Genomic DNA, 15119 nt, shown 5'->3' with positions numbered 1-15119 from the left:
TCTTCATATATACACTGCTTAGGCCACTGGAGAACGCAATGGTTAACAAACTAAAATTTATTTTCAATGAAAATACAGAGCAACAACAACATAAAACAAACATACACCAAAGGCGGTGCATGTGTCACTCATGTTGGACTCTGAACGAGTCTAGCTGTAGCCTCCAAAACATAACTTCTTCCTGGCAGTCAGGAGAATATTTTGATTACATTGTTAATCAAAATTATTCCTCCCCTCTCCCATGGGGGTAGCATGATGGTTTCTTTCTCTGTCAGTTGCAAGCATAAGCAGCTTGCATTAACCCATGTACGTGCCAGCTGGCTGAGAGCCGGCTTGTCAGTGGGACCTGGAGTGAACTCAAATACAAGGAGTTGATGAAAGATGAATGTGAGGCCTGCTTGTAAACTGCAGCGACAGTCAGCAAGCAGCAGGGCTAACAGGATGAGACTGTCAGCATGCAGCCTGTGATAGCAGTGTGTCTTACCTAGATCTGGTATATGTAAGGGCATGTACACACAGACGCTCACACACATTACAGGTACCCATCGTCAGCATCAGGTCACAATGAGCAGATCCATTCCAATCGCAACTGGATCAGCTCCAGACTCACATCCTCCCTGTCTAAGTACGTGGCTGATTAATGAAATCACAAGCTGTCCACACTCATCACAGAACCTGACCACTGATTGCTTCGTCTCTGATTCGTCGCACATTGTCTGCTTTTTTTTTTATCTCCAAAGGGGTATTGCATGTTCTCTTTATGTCATACCTACATCTGATCTGTCTTACTACTGAACATGTCTACTTTACTTTCTAACTTAGTGTTTCTACAGCAGCTTTTGACTGCAATGGGATACATGACATAATATCTCTCAGTTACTATTGAGAGGTGGAACGACTGGAACAACTATCAGGCGTCCATCAATAATCACTTTGTGTGTGTGTGTCACTTTGTGATTTTTGAGTGTCTCAAAATGTAATGTCAAAATAAATAAAAAACACCATGCAGACTTTTTATTGTTGTTCTGCCCTGCGTAAAAATGTAAGATTTCTGATCAACTGGAAAAAGAAAGAATCAATAAAGGTGAAACACACGCATGCAACTAAGTCAATCAGTTAGAGTTACTCTAAATTACACTATATAAACCCAAGGCAAGACAAGTGTGTGGAACCAGGCCGGCCAGCCACAAAATGAGTTGTTAACCACAACAAATTTGATTCAGACCAAAATAAATTACTGGAAAACACAAAAAGACAAAGGTACAAGATTGTTCATAATTATTTTACCACACATCCCGTAAACCATTGCAAATGATCCCTTTCCAATGACTTCAAGACCAATGACTTCTTTACTTTAACCTTGTTGTTAAGATAGGGTTGCGATGTATTGAAGTTTCTATCTTGTATGTAGCATTTCATATGTATAGTATGGCAACATAGCGTAGTAACGCTGAAATGCCATGATTTTCACAGATGTTCTATACATTTTCACAGCAAGCTCCACCAATCAGAGATGTTGCTACACCTGTGGATTGTGGGTAATGTAGTACTTATCCTTGAAAACACAAACAAAAAATGTTTTTCTTAAAATGCAGTGGATATCATACAGACTCTACAGGAAAATATAGCATTGTTTCACAACCTTGTAGCTCTTGGTAATAAATCTACATCAGGAGGTTACAATATTATGGCTGATAATCAAAATCTCTTCAGAAAATGAATGGGATTTTTACTTCCAGAACCAATCTGTTGAGCTCTGTTGGGAGGCCCAGTCACCTGTAGGTACTAGCGGTGTGAAAATCAAGTATACGTATAAGGCAATAGATAACCTGGGATGAGCCAGTGCATGGATATTAAAAGGATAGTTAACCCAAAAATGACTCTGCCGATGGAGGGGTGGGTAAAGTGTTTAAGTCCACAAAACACCTGAGGAGTTTCAGGGTAAACAGTTTTGCAGCCACATCCAATACAATTGAAGTAAATGGGGACCGATTCTTCAAACAGAAAAAAAACGGAAGAATAAAACATAACACACCTCCATACAGCTCCTGCGGTGTCATCCATGTGTCCGTAAGCCTCGCCCTCAAATTTTACTCAAATTCTACTCGAAACGGCGATCATGGATCACAGTGGACATTTAGGCTAATTTAAAGAATCGGTCACGATTTACTTCCTTTGTATTGGATTTGCCTGTAGTGCTGTTTACCCCTGTGGTTGAGTCCACAAAAAGTGTTTTGTGGACTCAAACACTTCACCCACCCCTCCATCGGCATAGTGGTGAGTAGATAATGACTGCATTTTCATTTTTGGGTGAACTATCCCTTTAATGCATATATCAAATTTTTTTTTATAAAACATTCAATGCTGGGCAGACTTGAAAACACATGACAACATGTATTTTTACTTTTTCCACACAGCATTGGTGGAAAGGCTGAGCGGTCTGAAATAACCGGGATTTGTGCACTCATCACAATATAGGTGAAGTGATGTGGGTGTAAGTAAGTGTATTTGCCAAGTACTGTCTGCAATCTGTGGATTCTTCAGTCCAACAGCATTGTAGTAGTGGTAGATAAAGCAGACAGATACTGATGTGTCATCGCTTTTACAGGGGTGAGCGATCAGATCTGAGAATAAGAATTTGGATGAAATCTTTTCCTACAGGATACCATACGACAAAGCTCTGCGGTGACAATACAGACAGCTGGCAGGTCATTTTAAATATGACACTCTTTCCCTCTCTTGAACACTCACACCCTCTTTTACACATGTAAAATAAGTTAAAATAGATTTAATGGGCAGATTAGATTAGCACTTTTCCAAATTCATGTAGATAGCATCAGAGATGACAGGATTGGCAGGATTGGTTGAAACAGCACCAAGCAGCATTTGCAGCATAGACACATACGGTAGTATTCAACAGTGCTAGCCCAGTCTAGATAGGTTTAAAATAATTCTTGTTTACTTCTAGGTGATTTTTTATTTCTCCAAGCACTTTTGTGTTATGTAATATTACAATTACTGCATTCAATATAAGGCAGGAGCACACTGTATCTGGTTGGCTAGTTTTACTAAATCTTAAGTTTTGGACTATGTCGTGCAAAGTTCTGTTGTTAGTGTGAAGTTGACAGGCTTTACAGGACAGAACCAGGGTAAGTAAAAGTAAAGTAAAACCTCTGACCTTAGCAAACAGGGCCCCCTTGGCTGCCAGTGCATCCTCTCCTTTCCCATTAGGGTAGCACTCGTACCGCGCATCCAGAATAGGGTAGCGGCTGGCCAGCATCAGCCCACTGTTCAGGAATTTGAACCTGGAGCAGCAGCCTTTCCAGCCGTATCGCCCAACATCACTCAGCACATAGGGAAAGTAGCGATGCAATTGCCTCCGCAGTCTAGTCGTCGATCCATGGTCAAACACTTCCTGTAGAGCCAGGAAATCCAAGTTGGCAGGGAAAAAGGCAGAGATGTCGTGGTCGAACGTCTCATCCCCATGGCGGCGTTTTCTTCCCTGGCGCTTAAAGACTGAAGTACGTGGAACATGAGAGAGAGTATTGTTGGAGGTTATCCCTACGCCACTGTCACCTCCATGGTAACGAGCAAGGGACTCCCTGGAGGCAGTCATGCTGCTTGTGTCTCCTCCTCCCTGATCCCCAGGTCGATGGTTCCCTGTTTCGGCCTCTTCCTCCTCAGGGTCAGGCTCTGGTGCGCTGATGCTGATTTGAACACCTGAGGTGTGAAGTGGGCAGTCTGTGGAGGATTTTGGCTGCGTCCCTTCACCATGTAAGGGACAATCATCCTGGCCAGGGACGTTCTGATGCCCTGTCGAATGCATGGGGCAGTCTGTAGCCCCTCCTGAGGTGTGAACGGGACAGTCAGAGTTGTTGTTAGCCCCTGCACAGTGGAGTTGGCAGTCTGCCGTCGTGTCTACTACATCTGTGTGAAGCGGGCATCCAGAGGAGCCCTGATCTCCAGCAGTAGGGTGAACAGGGCAGTCGGCAGCACCTGCGGGGTGAATTGGGCACTCAGTGAAGGGTTCAGCTTCAGTGTCGGCTGGACCATTTGTGATGTGTGTTTGCTCTGGACGTTGGTCCAGAGAGGAGGTTCGACGGAAACCTGTTGCAAGGCTGCTGAAGGATGCCGCACTGATGAAAAGACAGGAAGAGGCAAGCAAAGAAAGATTTATTGAAAATACTTTTGTTTGGTTGATATTACTGATGGAAATAAATGGTTCTGCAGCTGTTAGGACACAAGCAGGAGGAGCCCAGCAGGAAGTTCTCTTCACCTGATGGAAGTGTTGGTAGGCGAGTCGATGTAGATCTTTATTTGAGGCCGACTGGCACCATTGCGGATCCTCTTCCCCACCTCACGGGCTCTCCTGTGGGTGTCTGACAGGTTGTTGAATCTGGCCAGGGAGTCGGGCAGCAGGCATACATTGGCACTACAGAAACAGAAGCTTCTGCCCTGTGGCCGCCATTCGGCATTACCTATGCCCCCTGCTTGGCCCTGCTCGGCCTGGTGTTTGTCTGGTCTGCACACAATAAGAAAGAAATATCACATTAAGTCAGACTGGAGAAAACACCCCCCAAACATAATGTATCAAAGGTTTGGTCTGACCGTTTAGAAAATATGCTTTTTCACTTCTGCTAAACCTAGCTAAGCATAAAGACTGGATGTTGTGGTCGTTGATTAACATGTTCATGTTAAGTTGTAGACAATTTTTAAGTCTTCTTTGCTATATTAATAATGATGCTAAGTTAAATCAATGTTGCTGCTGCTACGTTAGTTGTGCACCTTAGCACATAGGTGGTGTTCACTAATGCCACATATTGTATATCGTATATATTAGGAAGTCACAGGTTAACAGTTGCCGAGTATCGCAATCAGGTAAGGTCACCTTACGTCCGATAACATCAACAGCAAAACATCATATAATCATCATAAAACATACATAAACAGCAAAAGTAATAGAACATAATTACCACCAACAGTGCCAAAGAGCAGAACTTGAAAATAAATAAAATCAATAATTGTAACTAACAGAAATAAAGATGGATTGAAAAGGATTTAGAGTGAGTACGTTAGTTTAAACAGATGGGTTTTAAGAGCAGTTTTATATTTTGTAATGGAGTCCAGTGTGCAGATGTGGTGGGGAAGGGAGTTCCAGAGTTTGGGTGCAGCATGAGAGAAGGTCCTGGTGCAGACTATTGTGTAAGATGAATCTTTGAAAGTGTAATTATGGTTTATTAGGCTACTCTTGATCAGATTAGTTGCTCTGTGAGGAAAAAATGGTGTACATTTTAATAAACCCGATATCACCTTGAGTTCCTGTAGCTCTGCTGCTAATGTTACATTTTCAGTCTACTGACTGCCAGACAGACAGATGAACCTACATGTCTTGCAGATGTAGAAGTGGAGAAGCACCATCAACCCTCCACGGATACACAGGTTGTGGTTATGCAAGGAAATGGGTCCAATTTTTCTAAATTCACCATTTCTTCCTATTACAAAAATGGTTGTTTATTTCTGAGAAGAAGATTTATGCAGTATAGGCCTCAAGTGGAATACTGTCTACGCTAACTGAAAAAAATGATTGCTTAGGTGACTTTCAAATGTTTATATACCTTTCTTTAGTAAAAAAAAGAAAATTCATTATCATGTTTTTCAAATAAAACCGTATTTAATAAATCCTTTGGCTTTTTGCTCCTGCACTCTCCCGGGCCACATCTTATTTTGTTAAAACTGGTGGTACCCCTTAAATTCAACAAACCACTAGTACATTGAAGTGGGAGAGCAGTATAATTACTGAAAAAAACAAAGGGGAACATCTATCACACTGTGTGAGCCTGCTGAGTAGCTAGAGGAGAGTGGTGCTCTACCACAGCAAACACTTTTTCATAGTTTGTGGTTATGGTGAGAAGCCCAGACACCCACTGAGAACTGATTGAGCCTGACAGCTGGAGGCCAGACCAATAGGCACACTTCTTGAAATCCTCAGGCAATCTGAACCACCGGCTTTTTTGATATCAAATGAAGCATGACTCAACTGCACGGCTTATATCACTGATCTCAAATTGATTCCAAAAAATCAATTTTAATGCATAGTTTTGAAGACACATGGCAATGTCACAGGCTGTTTCCAGAAAAGGTAGTGAGTGAGTGAGATGAGTTCATAATGACGACTAAGTGAAAGATTAAACTGTCAATAATCTGTTACAGCCCACCTAAAATAATAAATCTATACAAAATGTTGTTATTGGAGTATTATTTTTACCAGCAGCTTCCTTATAATGATATCCTCAAGGCTCAACATAATATAGTAATTTCCAGGACAATTTAACAAAACCATAGATGTTCATAATGGCCATCAATGTATCTGTTTCAATCAGGTTATTAAATTGTATCAGAGCCATTGGTCTGTTGCAAGGTTTCTGCAAAATTTAAGTGAACTTTTAGCTGTGCGCTCATCAGCTCTGGGCTTGGATGTTTTGAACTGAAATGTTCTTTTGATATAGTTGATGTCTATTATTTTATTTTATCTCCATGGTCTAGAACCTTAAGAGTTCTATGACACACTCCAGACTCCCTGATATTTCATGGTCACTCAAACCTTAGTCAACACCATTAAGGTATCTGGAGAGTGGCACAATGTTATATTCCTACAACATTGTATTGTAGTTCTTTTTCTACTGCTCTTCAAATCTGATATCCACTCCCAATAAAGCACTGACTAAAATGTTTTTGTTTAGAGTGTTATGGCACTTTATTTAGGTTAGGGAAAGATCGTGGTGCTGGTTAAATGATAAAAAAATGTAATGGTAACTTTATCAACATGTCAAGAAACAAACTCTTTCTATTACCTTAACCAAAATGTCTCGGATGCCTACATTTACCCTCACCATACCCCAGTGTCCGGTCCTGCACTTAATAGTAAATCATCACTCAACATGGTATTTTTCACATCAAAATATATTTTGTAAAACAAATGAATACTATAAACTATTGAAACAAATCACTTCTGGTGAGTTGAGTCTTTTCAAATGGAGCATGTCAAAGTTTCACAGTATGTGAGATTTGGTCTAAATTTGGAGACACTAACAATACCACAGTTTTGATGCAGACGTTACCAATCGTCTCATTTATTATGTAACTTGACAACAACAATCAGTCGTAGTAGAGACATCTGTGCCACCAATATTAACACTAACCTGCGGTAGGTGTACAAGTAGGGTTGGCGGACGGCCTGCAGAGGAGCCCAGATGATGAAGCCCAGAAGGGCAAAAGGCAGGGAGGCGAGGAGGAGGAGCAAGTAAAGGGGTGCAGAGATCAGGACGCACAGGGTGAGGAAGGAGCAGGGGTCCTGGGAGCGCTGGCGCTTCTCCAACGAGGTGGCTACACATGAGGCCAGGAGCCGGTCCAGGAGCCAGTAGCAGGGGAACACCAAGCTCCACGATAAGCCATCCAGGAAGTGCAGACAGGCACTGGTGTAAGGGGTGGTGTGGAGGACCATCTCTTTCAATCTTTCTTTCTCTCTTTCTTCCTCTCTGTCACTTTCTCCTCACCTCACACACTCTGTCCACACCCACATAAAATGTTTAAACAAGTACAACTCTGTTCCAGGGAGAAACAGAAATAATAAAAAAATAAAATAAACCAGACTCAATTTTAGACCCTCCCCCCTCCTTGGAGAAAGCTACACTACATGTTTTATGTGATTTTATCTTCACAGGCAAAAGTGTCTAAGTCTCACTAACTCCCTTAGCAATTACACCCTCTACAGGTGGGGTCAAGGAGCACAGACTGGAGGAAGGGGGTTGCCATGATGAGAGCCTTTCCCTTGACGATGGATCTATGATTTCCAGGACTCGAACAACCTCTGGATGGGGTTACTCTCAAACATCACCAGAACTAGAAGATCTGGAGAAAGTGAACAGATTGATGGAAGAATAGAGGAAGGAGACAGGGAGGGGGAGAGAGGGAGGGAGGGGGAGAGAGGAAGGAAAAAGAATCAGATTAATGATTCACGAGCTCTGATGTAGACATGCTGGGTACAGAATTAACCTTTAAATAAAATACAAATATATAAAATAAAATGATAGGTTTTGCCCCCTGGATATGATAATTGTCTTTATCTTTCATTTTTATTTATTTTATAAGACATCCAATTTTTCAACAGTGACATTTCCTATCAAAACTTTGATGGATTAAATTAAATGTTATCCAGTTGATGAGAGACAAATTATATTACAATGGATCTCATTTTAATGTAATTGTTAAGTATGTACTGCATTTGTATTTTCTGGTCTTAATGGCCTCTCAAAGTGCTTTAATTTACATTCATCCAGTCACACACATATTCTTACACACATTCATCTCGCAGGTACGCTTGGTATTATGGATGGAAGCAGAATTATATGTATGTATGTATATTTATTTATGTATATTTTGTATACATTATGTTAAAAAAATGTAAAGTGAAGTTTTTGGTTTTCTTTAGAAGCATGAATATAGCTATTTTTTATTATTAAACACATATTGCAGTTAGTCTCTAGTGGATCTAAACCTAGCTTGTTGTCTGTCAACAAGCAGGCTAATACAAAAGAAAATCTACCTGGAGGCAAGGTTTCCTTAATTAGATTAGGCTAACTGATTCAGTACAAAATGTTATATAGGCACTGGGTGTGTGGATACAGGTCAATTAACCTCTAATAGACTTTATAGCAAAGCTATATGACAGACTAGTCATGTATAGTCATGTAGCTATACTATACATTTGATTTAAAAGGGGCTATAGCCTCTGAGAGCACAAGGATAAGTAAAGTGTCTTTTCTTACAGAACAGAAATGATGCCACCATATTTTATACTAAAGTTTTTTTTTATTAATGTGAAATACTCCACTAATGTGAAATAGTGGAAATAGTTGCAGTAAATTCGTGATGAGAATGACCTACTGCTGTTTAAGAGATCTTATTTACCTTCTGCCTACAGATGACTTAACCAGAAATTTAAGTCCTTGAATGATTTTACCATCACAATCCAGAATGGTAAGATAATCAATTCCACTTGTATTAATAAATAATGACTAGATTCATTCATTCATGTCAACAGCTCGGGGTGACTCAAAGACTCCGGGAGAGCGCTGACCTCAGTATAACCCCACATGCTCCACAGGGACCACCAGAGCAACGCTTCAACAACCTCCAGCCTTTAAATGATTGCAGTGTATCATCTCCAGCACGACAATATGACTCACTGATCTATTGAACCCAATTGCTCATCATATGATGTGCACACAAGATGCTAACATGTGGCACATGCACATCCTATATTAAAACATGCAGCACTGTCTCCAATTACACTGGTGAGTGGCTCTCTTAAATGAACGACAGTCAAATAATTTGAGAGCATGCAATAAAGTCTTCATCCAGGTGACTCAGAAACAGAAGCAAGCATTTCAAATTGAAAGACAAAAATAATGTAATATTTATTGAATTTGTAAAAATAAAAACAGACAAGGCTGATACATGGCCTGGAATATATATACACTGCAAGAACACCTTTCAACTGAACACCACCAGAATTTATCATTACAGTCTGCTTTTTCTTTCACAATGACAATAGCACATCTCTATCAAAATTACAATAACCACTGCCTCCTGCATTCCACTAATCCTCTCCTCTATGCTCAAAACCTTTGTGTAGAGCAATGATTTATGTTATTTAGCAAAATGACTGACTTGCTGCCTGCTGCTGACTGACTTTTTGGTGTCGTGGTTGACCAAACGCGACATGAGGACAGGACCTGCTGACTCACCACTGGGCCTGAGTAGCATGACTGGACTGCTGTGCCTCCAGCTGCCAGACAGACTGTTTCACTGTCTGAATGGCTTTCTGAGTTGATGTGTGAAGGCAGATTAGCGACAGCAGTTCTTTTAACTGGGTAAATACTCAGGATTGAGTTTATGACCTGTAGTTACTGTATATTTAAGATAGTAAATATTATTGATCAACCTACTAATCATGAAACTCCATTAAGCATGAAGAAAGGGACTGAGCACGCAGAGAAAAAGTCAATGAATTGATAAAAGGAAGCAAGCAGATGGCTTACCTCCCTACATAAACTCTAATCCAGACAAATTCACTTATTGCACCACTGCCTGGTGATGCAATTTGCTGCCATTCCTCATTATTATGAGCAATTATTGGCTCATTGTATTAAGTTTCATTAAGAAAAAGTAATGCATGATTCAACAGAAATGTCAGTTTTGTTTGTACATTTATACAGTTACTGATTAAAAAACGAAACAAAAGAAAAACCTGTTGGCAAAGAGGTGGCTGTGGGGATGGAGCGGGTCATCCACTAGACCCAAGGTCAGTGGTTTGATCCCCAGCTCCACTAGTCCACATGCTGAAGTGTCCTTGGGTAAGATAATAAACCAAAGTGTGTGAATGGTGTGACAGACAAATCGCAGCATATAGCAGCGCCGCTGAATGTGTGTGAATGCTCTTGAGACTTGTGCTGTTGTGAACCTGTCTGAGAGAAAGAATCTACTGCTGTATTGTTCATATGTGAAAGACAAACTCTAGAGTGAGTCCCTAGTCAATTCTGTGAGTTTTTAAATGATATCTGAAAGGGCTTAAGTGACGTTGTCGTCTCAAACAACAGCGCTTGTTTCGATTCCACAGGTCAGGGTTCTGCATACTGAGCTGAGCTTCACCAAACTTTGAAGAAACACCTTGAGCAGTTCTTTGCGCAGCAGCAGTGGTGCAGCTTCAGTGTTCTGTAGACTGAGTTCTGAAGCTGGTCTTTACTTGCCGTGGCTCAATTACTGCACGTCAGAGTAACATACAGAAAGAAAGCTGCAACCAGCGTTACCACAGGTCAAGCAAACAGCCCATTGCAAACAGATGGGTTTAGAACAGGCACTGCACTAGTCTTCAAAATGATAAATAGACATGCTTTGATATGAAAAATTTTAATCACGGATTTACTATCTCAAACCGAAATGTAAAGAGAGGCTACGCTAATTTTACATTTCTGTTAAATTGCTGCGTGAAATCTCCTTTAAACAGAACAAGTATTCCTCAGATGGTGAGAATATTTTCTTTCTGTATTTGCAGACAACATCAACAAACAGAGAAAGACATCCACCAATCAGAGCTGCTACAGCATCAGCGAACACAACCTGACCTCATCATGGGAAACACAGCAGTGCATAATTCATTTATACACTTTAGTGCCAGAGAGAAATCCTTTAATATACTGCATTATTCTTGGGTGCCGGCGGCTACTAATTAGAGCCACTGTTGTTTACTTTTGAAATCCTACTACCAGAGGAACAATGACTAATAGGAAACAAGCATTGTGTCCTGCAGAGGGAGACTGAAGTGTCTCCTCTGTCTTTAGTGGCCGTGCACGATATCTTCTTCTAAAGCAGGGGTCTTCAACGTTTTTCAGGCCAAGGACCCCCAAACTGATGGAGAGATGGAGCAGGGACCCCCTACTATATATATTGTATAAAATTGTGTTTTATATTAAACTGGGCCTAGTGCCATGTATAAACATAGCTACCCTGTTATTGTGCATTCAATACTAAGCTATTCAAATAATACACAGGTTCATATATTCATGTTTTTATTTTAAACATGTGCAAGGTACAGGGTGGCCGTGCCACTGCCATTTATAAACATACAAACATACAACACTGAGCTATTAAAATAATTCACAGATTCATGTTAATGTGTATTTAAAGACATTTAAATTTGTGGAAAAAAAAAAATGTAATTAAAAAAATGTTTTAAATTGTCTAATCAACCAAATATTTCGCGACCCCCCTGCAGTAACCCCTGTTGAAGACCTCTGTTCTAAAGAATATCTTGAAAACCACCTTTATGCTTTGTAACAGCCAAACTGGGGCTAGAGGTCTTATTACGCAGTTGAATCATTGTTACTGATCAACTTTCACAGACAATAGTGTTGTTGTAGTATGGTGTGTGGGCCATCGGGTTATGAATTATAACTTTAGATGTACATAGGTCACATAGAGATTAATTCTCCTCAACAAAGCCCCACTTTTTTCAGGTTCATGTTTTGTTCGTGTTGCTTGAAACGACAGAGGGCAACAGGTTCTTCTGATATGACATCACACTGTATTGAAACAGTTTTGATTAAGTCAGCTTAATTGTTGATTGTAAGCATTGTTTAAAACTGCTTTAATTGCCTTTTTGCCCATCACTGGTACATTAGCGCTTTAGTGTTTTTGTTGGGAAACAACCAACACCTCCAGCGGATATGGTGCTTTATTGGCCATAAGACAAAATTAAGTACTGTTTTGTAGCAATTCCTGAGAAGACGATCTTCCTCTGAAGCCCCTTAACACTTAATTATGTTCAACAGCCATTGCTCATTTCTTCTTCTGTATTTATTACTGTAAACAGGTGCCTGACCAAAAAATGTTGCTGAAATATGCCAAAATGCTATGTATAGTTGAAGGGAACCCATGCATGCAATGTGATCATCCTATTTGAGTTTCTCACTTCACTGTTCACATAACACACCTTGCAGCTCTATCAGTTCCAAAAAGTAAAAAATGTATCTTTTGTGGTGATTATTGACATTTAAAAAAAACATTTAATGAGATATAAAAAAGAGGAAGATAATTAGACAACCTAATTTCCTACATGACTTATATCCTGGACATGAGACAGAAGTCTCCACACTGACATCACATTGGACAGGAAAAACGATAAACAACAACAAAAACATTTACACTGAAGTTGTGAGTTATCGTTGTGTTAACTCTCCTTGAGATTAAAAGTCAAACCCACCCTTGTCACATGTTGACTGTATGAGCTCAACTTTCTTTCAGCAAGTTAACTCACATTATGTTAGCTAGCTATCCAACGATAATAATTAATGTATGAGTGGTACGACCCAAGGCTAATAATACAAACTTAAAAAGACCTTCAGGCTTCCTAGAAGTTCAGTGTTCATTTGTGACTGAGTTGTAACATTTGGCTTTTTCGTCTGATTTAGGTCAAAAACATTGAGCTGTCAGGCCCTGTACAATTAATCATATCACTCCTAGAGCAGTGCTCGCTCTAAACATGGCGGTTTGCTTGGCATGTGGTGATGCTGTGGAGCGACTTTAGGATTATTCCATGTCAAACAGTTCTACAAAGTACTGTCACTTTGTATTGATTTTGTGCTCTATGGTGCAGAGAGAAGTTAGAATCTGTACCTACCTGGTTTATCTGCAATGAAGACTTTAGAGTCAATGTTTTTCATAAAATGAAACTGACTTTTCTATATGATTTACTTAACTGCTGTTATTTTTCATAAATTGCATGTTGACTTTCAGCAGATAGTCAAATAAAATAGCAAGAATTTCAATGTGTTTTTACTTTAAAGATAACTTTCCAAACAGAAAGTGATTCTGTTGAATGTTGCTGTGACCAGCATCAACAGCAACTGTGAATGTCTGGGTCAGTGCAATATGATTAATTAGAAAAAAGAAAAGAAAAAAAAAAATCAAAAATTATGTGGCGCTGATTTATGACCTGTGGTTTGACCCAGTTGTAGAATGCTGCTGTAGTTTAACCATAGAAGAGGATTCAAATTGGTCCACGAGGAGGATTGAGGCACGCTACATGTGTCCATAATCATACCGAACTGCACTTCCCATACCACTACGAACACTCACACCAAGTGCGAAGTCGATCAGATTGTTCTGTAGCAGTTTGCAAGATATATGTTCCGTAGAAATGGATAAACCAACAACCTTGTTCATGTGCCATGTATTTCTACAATTACTCATTTAATACACCTCATCCAAAATGACTACTACATTCTGACAGGTGCCAAAGAACAAACAGTCACTGTGAATATGATTTACTTCAAGTAAATATTTTGTTAGCTGTGTGTCTCCTGCTGTTCATGAATCCAGAAATGGGGCTTGTTTTACATTACAGAGAGATGAAAACTCTAGTGCCCAGCATGAGTACAATAGTGTGATGAGTGGTGCTTTAATCAAAGGGATGTGTGGGAGTTTGTCTCCTATTGAGACAAAAAACAGCAACACTTCAAAATGACCTTTTCCTCATTTACATACATAATGAATGAAATGAAATTAAATATGACACATTATGGTGGATAGAAGCTGCGAACCAGGACCCCTGACACTACCTTGTAACTACATAGGTCACATTTCCTTATCTCCAATCTTCTTATTGTTTCTTAATTGTTAGTGGAAATGGAACGTTATTCATACATATCCCAACCCAAACACATCCTCTAAATGATGCACACCTCACTGTACTGAGAAGCTCATTAGGGCCCCACGGATCGACAACCAGGAAGCGAGTGATAAATGACTGTGTCGGCTTGGGAGCTGTAGTCTGTTAAAGTTTCCCCAAAGATCCGCTCCACCCTCCCTCAGCCACAATCAATACTGTCTGTCTGGATAAACAGGAGAAAAACTGTGTGCTCACTGTTTGTGCGTGTGCACGTGTGTGTGTGTCTGTGCGTTTGTGTGTGTGTGTGCACGTGGCTTGAGTCCATCAGTAAAGATTTTGTCTGTGAGTGTATTTGGGTGTACTTGTACATGCACATTGTGAAGCATAAACCTGCATCTGTGTTCTTGTGAGTCCGTCAGTACATTGTAGTTCCGTGGCTGCATGGAGAATAACAGTAATCAATGCCCTTCTTTTGTTATGTAGTAGAGAGAATAGAGAGTTGGGCGAAGTACACACACAGCTCAGATAATCAATGGGGGAGTAGTGTGAGACAAATAAGACCATGTGGAAGAAATAAGATAGTGCTAGGATGCAGTATCAGACTCTCTGCATCTAATATGTCTTTTCATTTTCCTTTGTCAGTCTTTTGGCTCCACCCGTTATTCTCTCTCTCTTTTTTCCTATAGTCTTCGTCGACTCTTTTAATTTACAGACCATTTAATTTCCTGTGTCTGTTTCTATCGCACAGTAGATTTGGCAGGACCCACAGTTAATTCAGCAAATGCCACATATACTGTACACACACACACACACACACACACACACACACACACACACACACACACACACACACACACACACACACACACACACACACACACACACACATACA

At 40.2% G+C, this 15119-nt stretch overlaps 1 protein-coding gene across 1 annotated transcript in view; it reads right to left on the bottom strand.

Moving 5' to 3' along the window:
• Nucleotides 1-15119, bottom strand: part of smpd3 (sphingomyelin phosphodiesterase 3) — a 64813-nt gene that overhangs the window by 23867 nt on the left and 25827 nt on the right. Inside the window, exons 2-4 of the mRNA XM_035157920.2 lie at nucleotides 7200-7908; nucleotides 4277-4522; nucleotides 3179-4136 (exon numbers count right to left, since the gene is read on the bottom strand). Coding sequence (XP_035013811.2) covers nucleotides 3179-4136; nucleotides 4277-4522; nucleotides 7200-7501 — 1506 coding nt within the window. The 5' untranslated portion in view covers nucleotides 7502-7908. The remainder of the gene's footprint in view (nucleotides 1-3178; nucleotides 4137-4276; nucleotides 4523-7199; nucleotides 7909-15119) is intronic.

This window comes from Hippoglossus stenolepis, chromosome 5, assembly GCF_022539355.2.
Source record: "Hippoglossus stenolepis isolate QCI-W04-F060 chromosome 5, HSTE1.2, whole genome shotgun sequence".
NCBI lineage: Eukaryota > Metazoa > Chordata > Actinopteri > Pleuronectiformes > Pleuronectidae > Hippoglossus > Hippoglossus stenolepis.
Note: the sequence above shows the minus strand (reverse complement) of the source record. Positions and strands in the feature narration are given on the sequence as shown.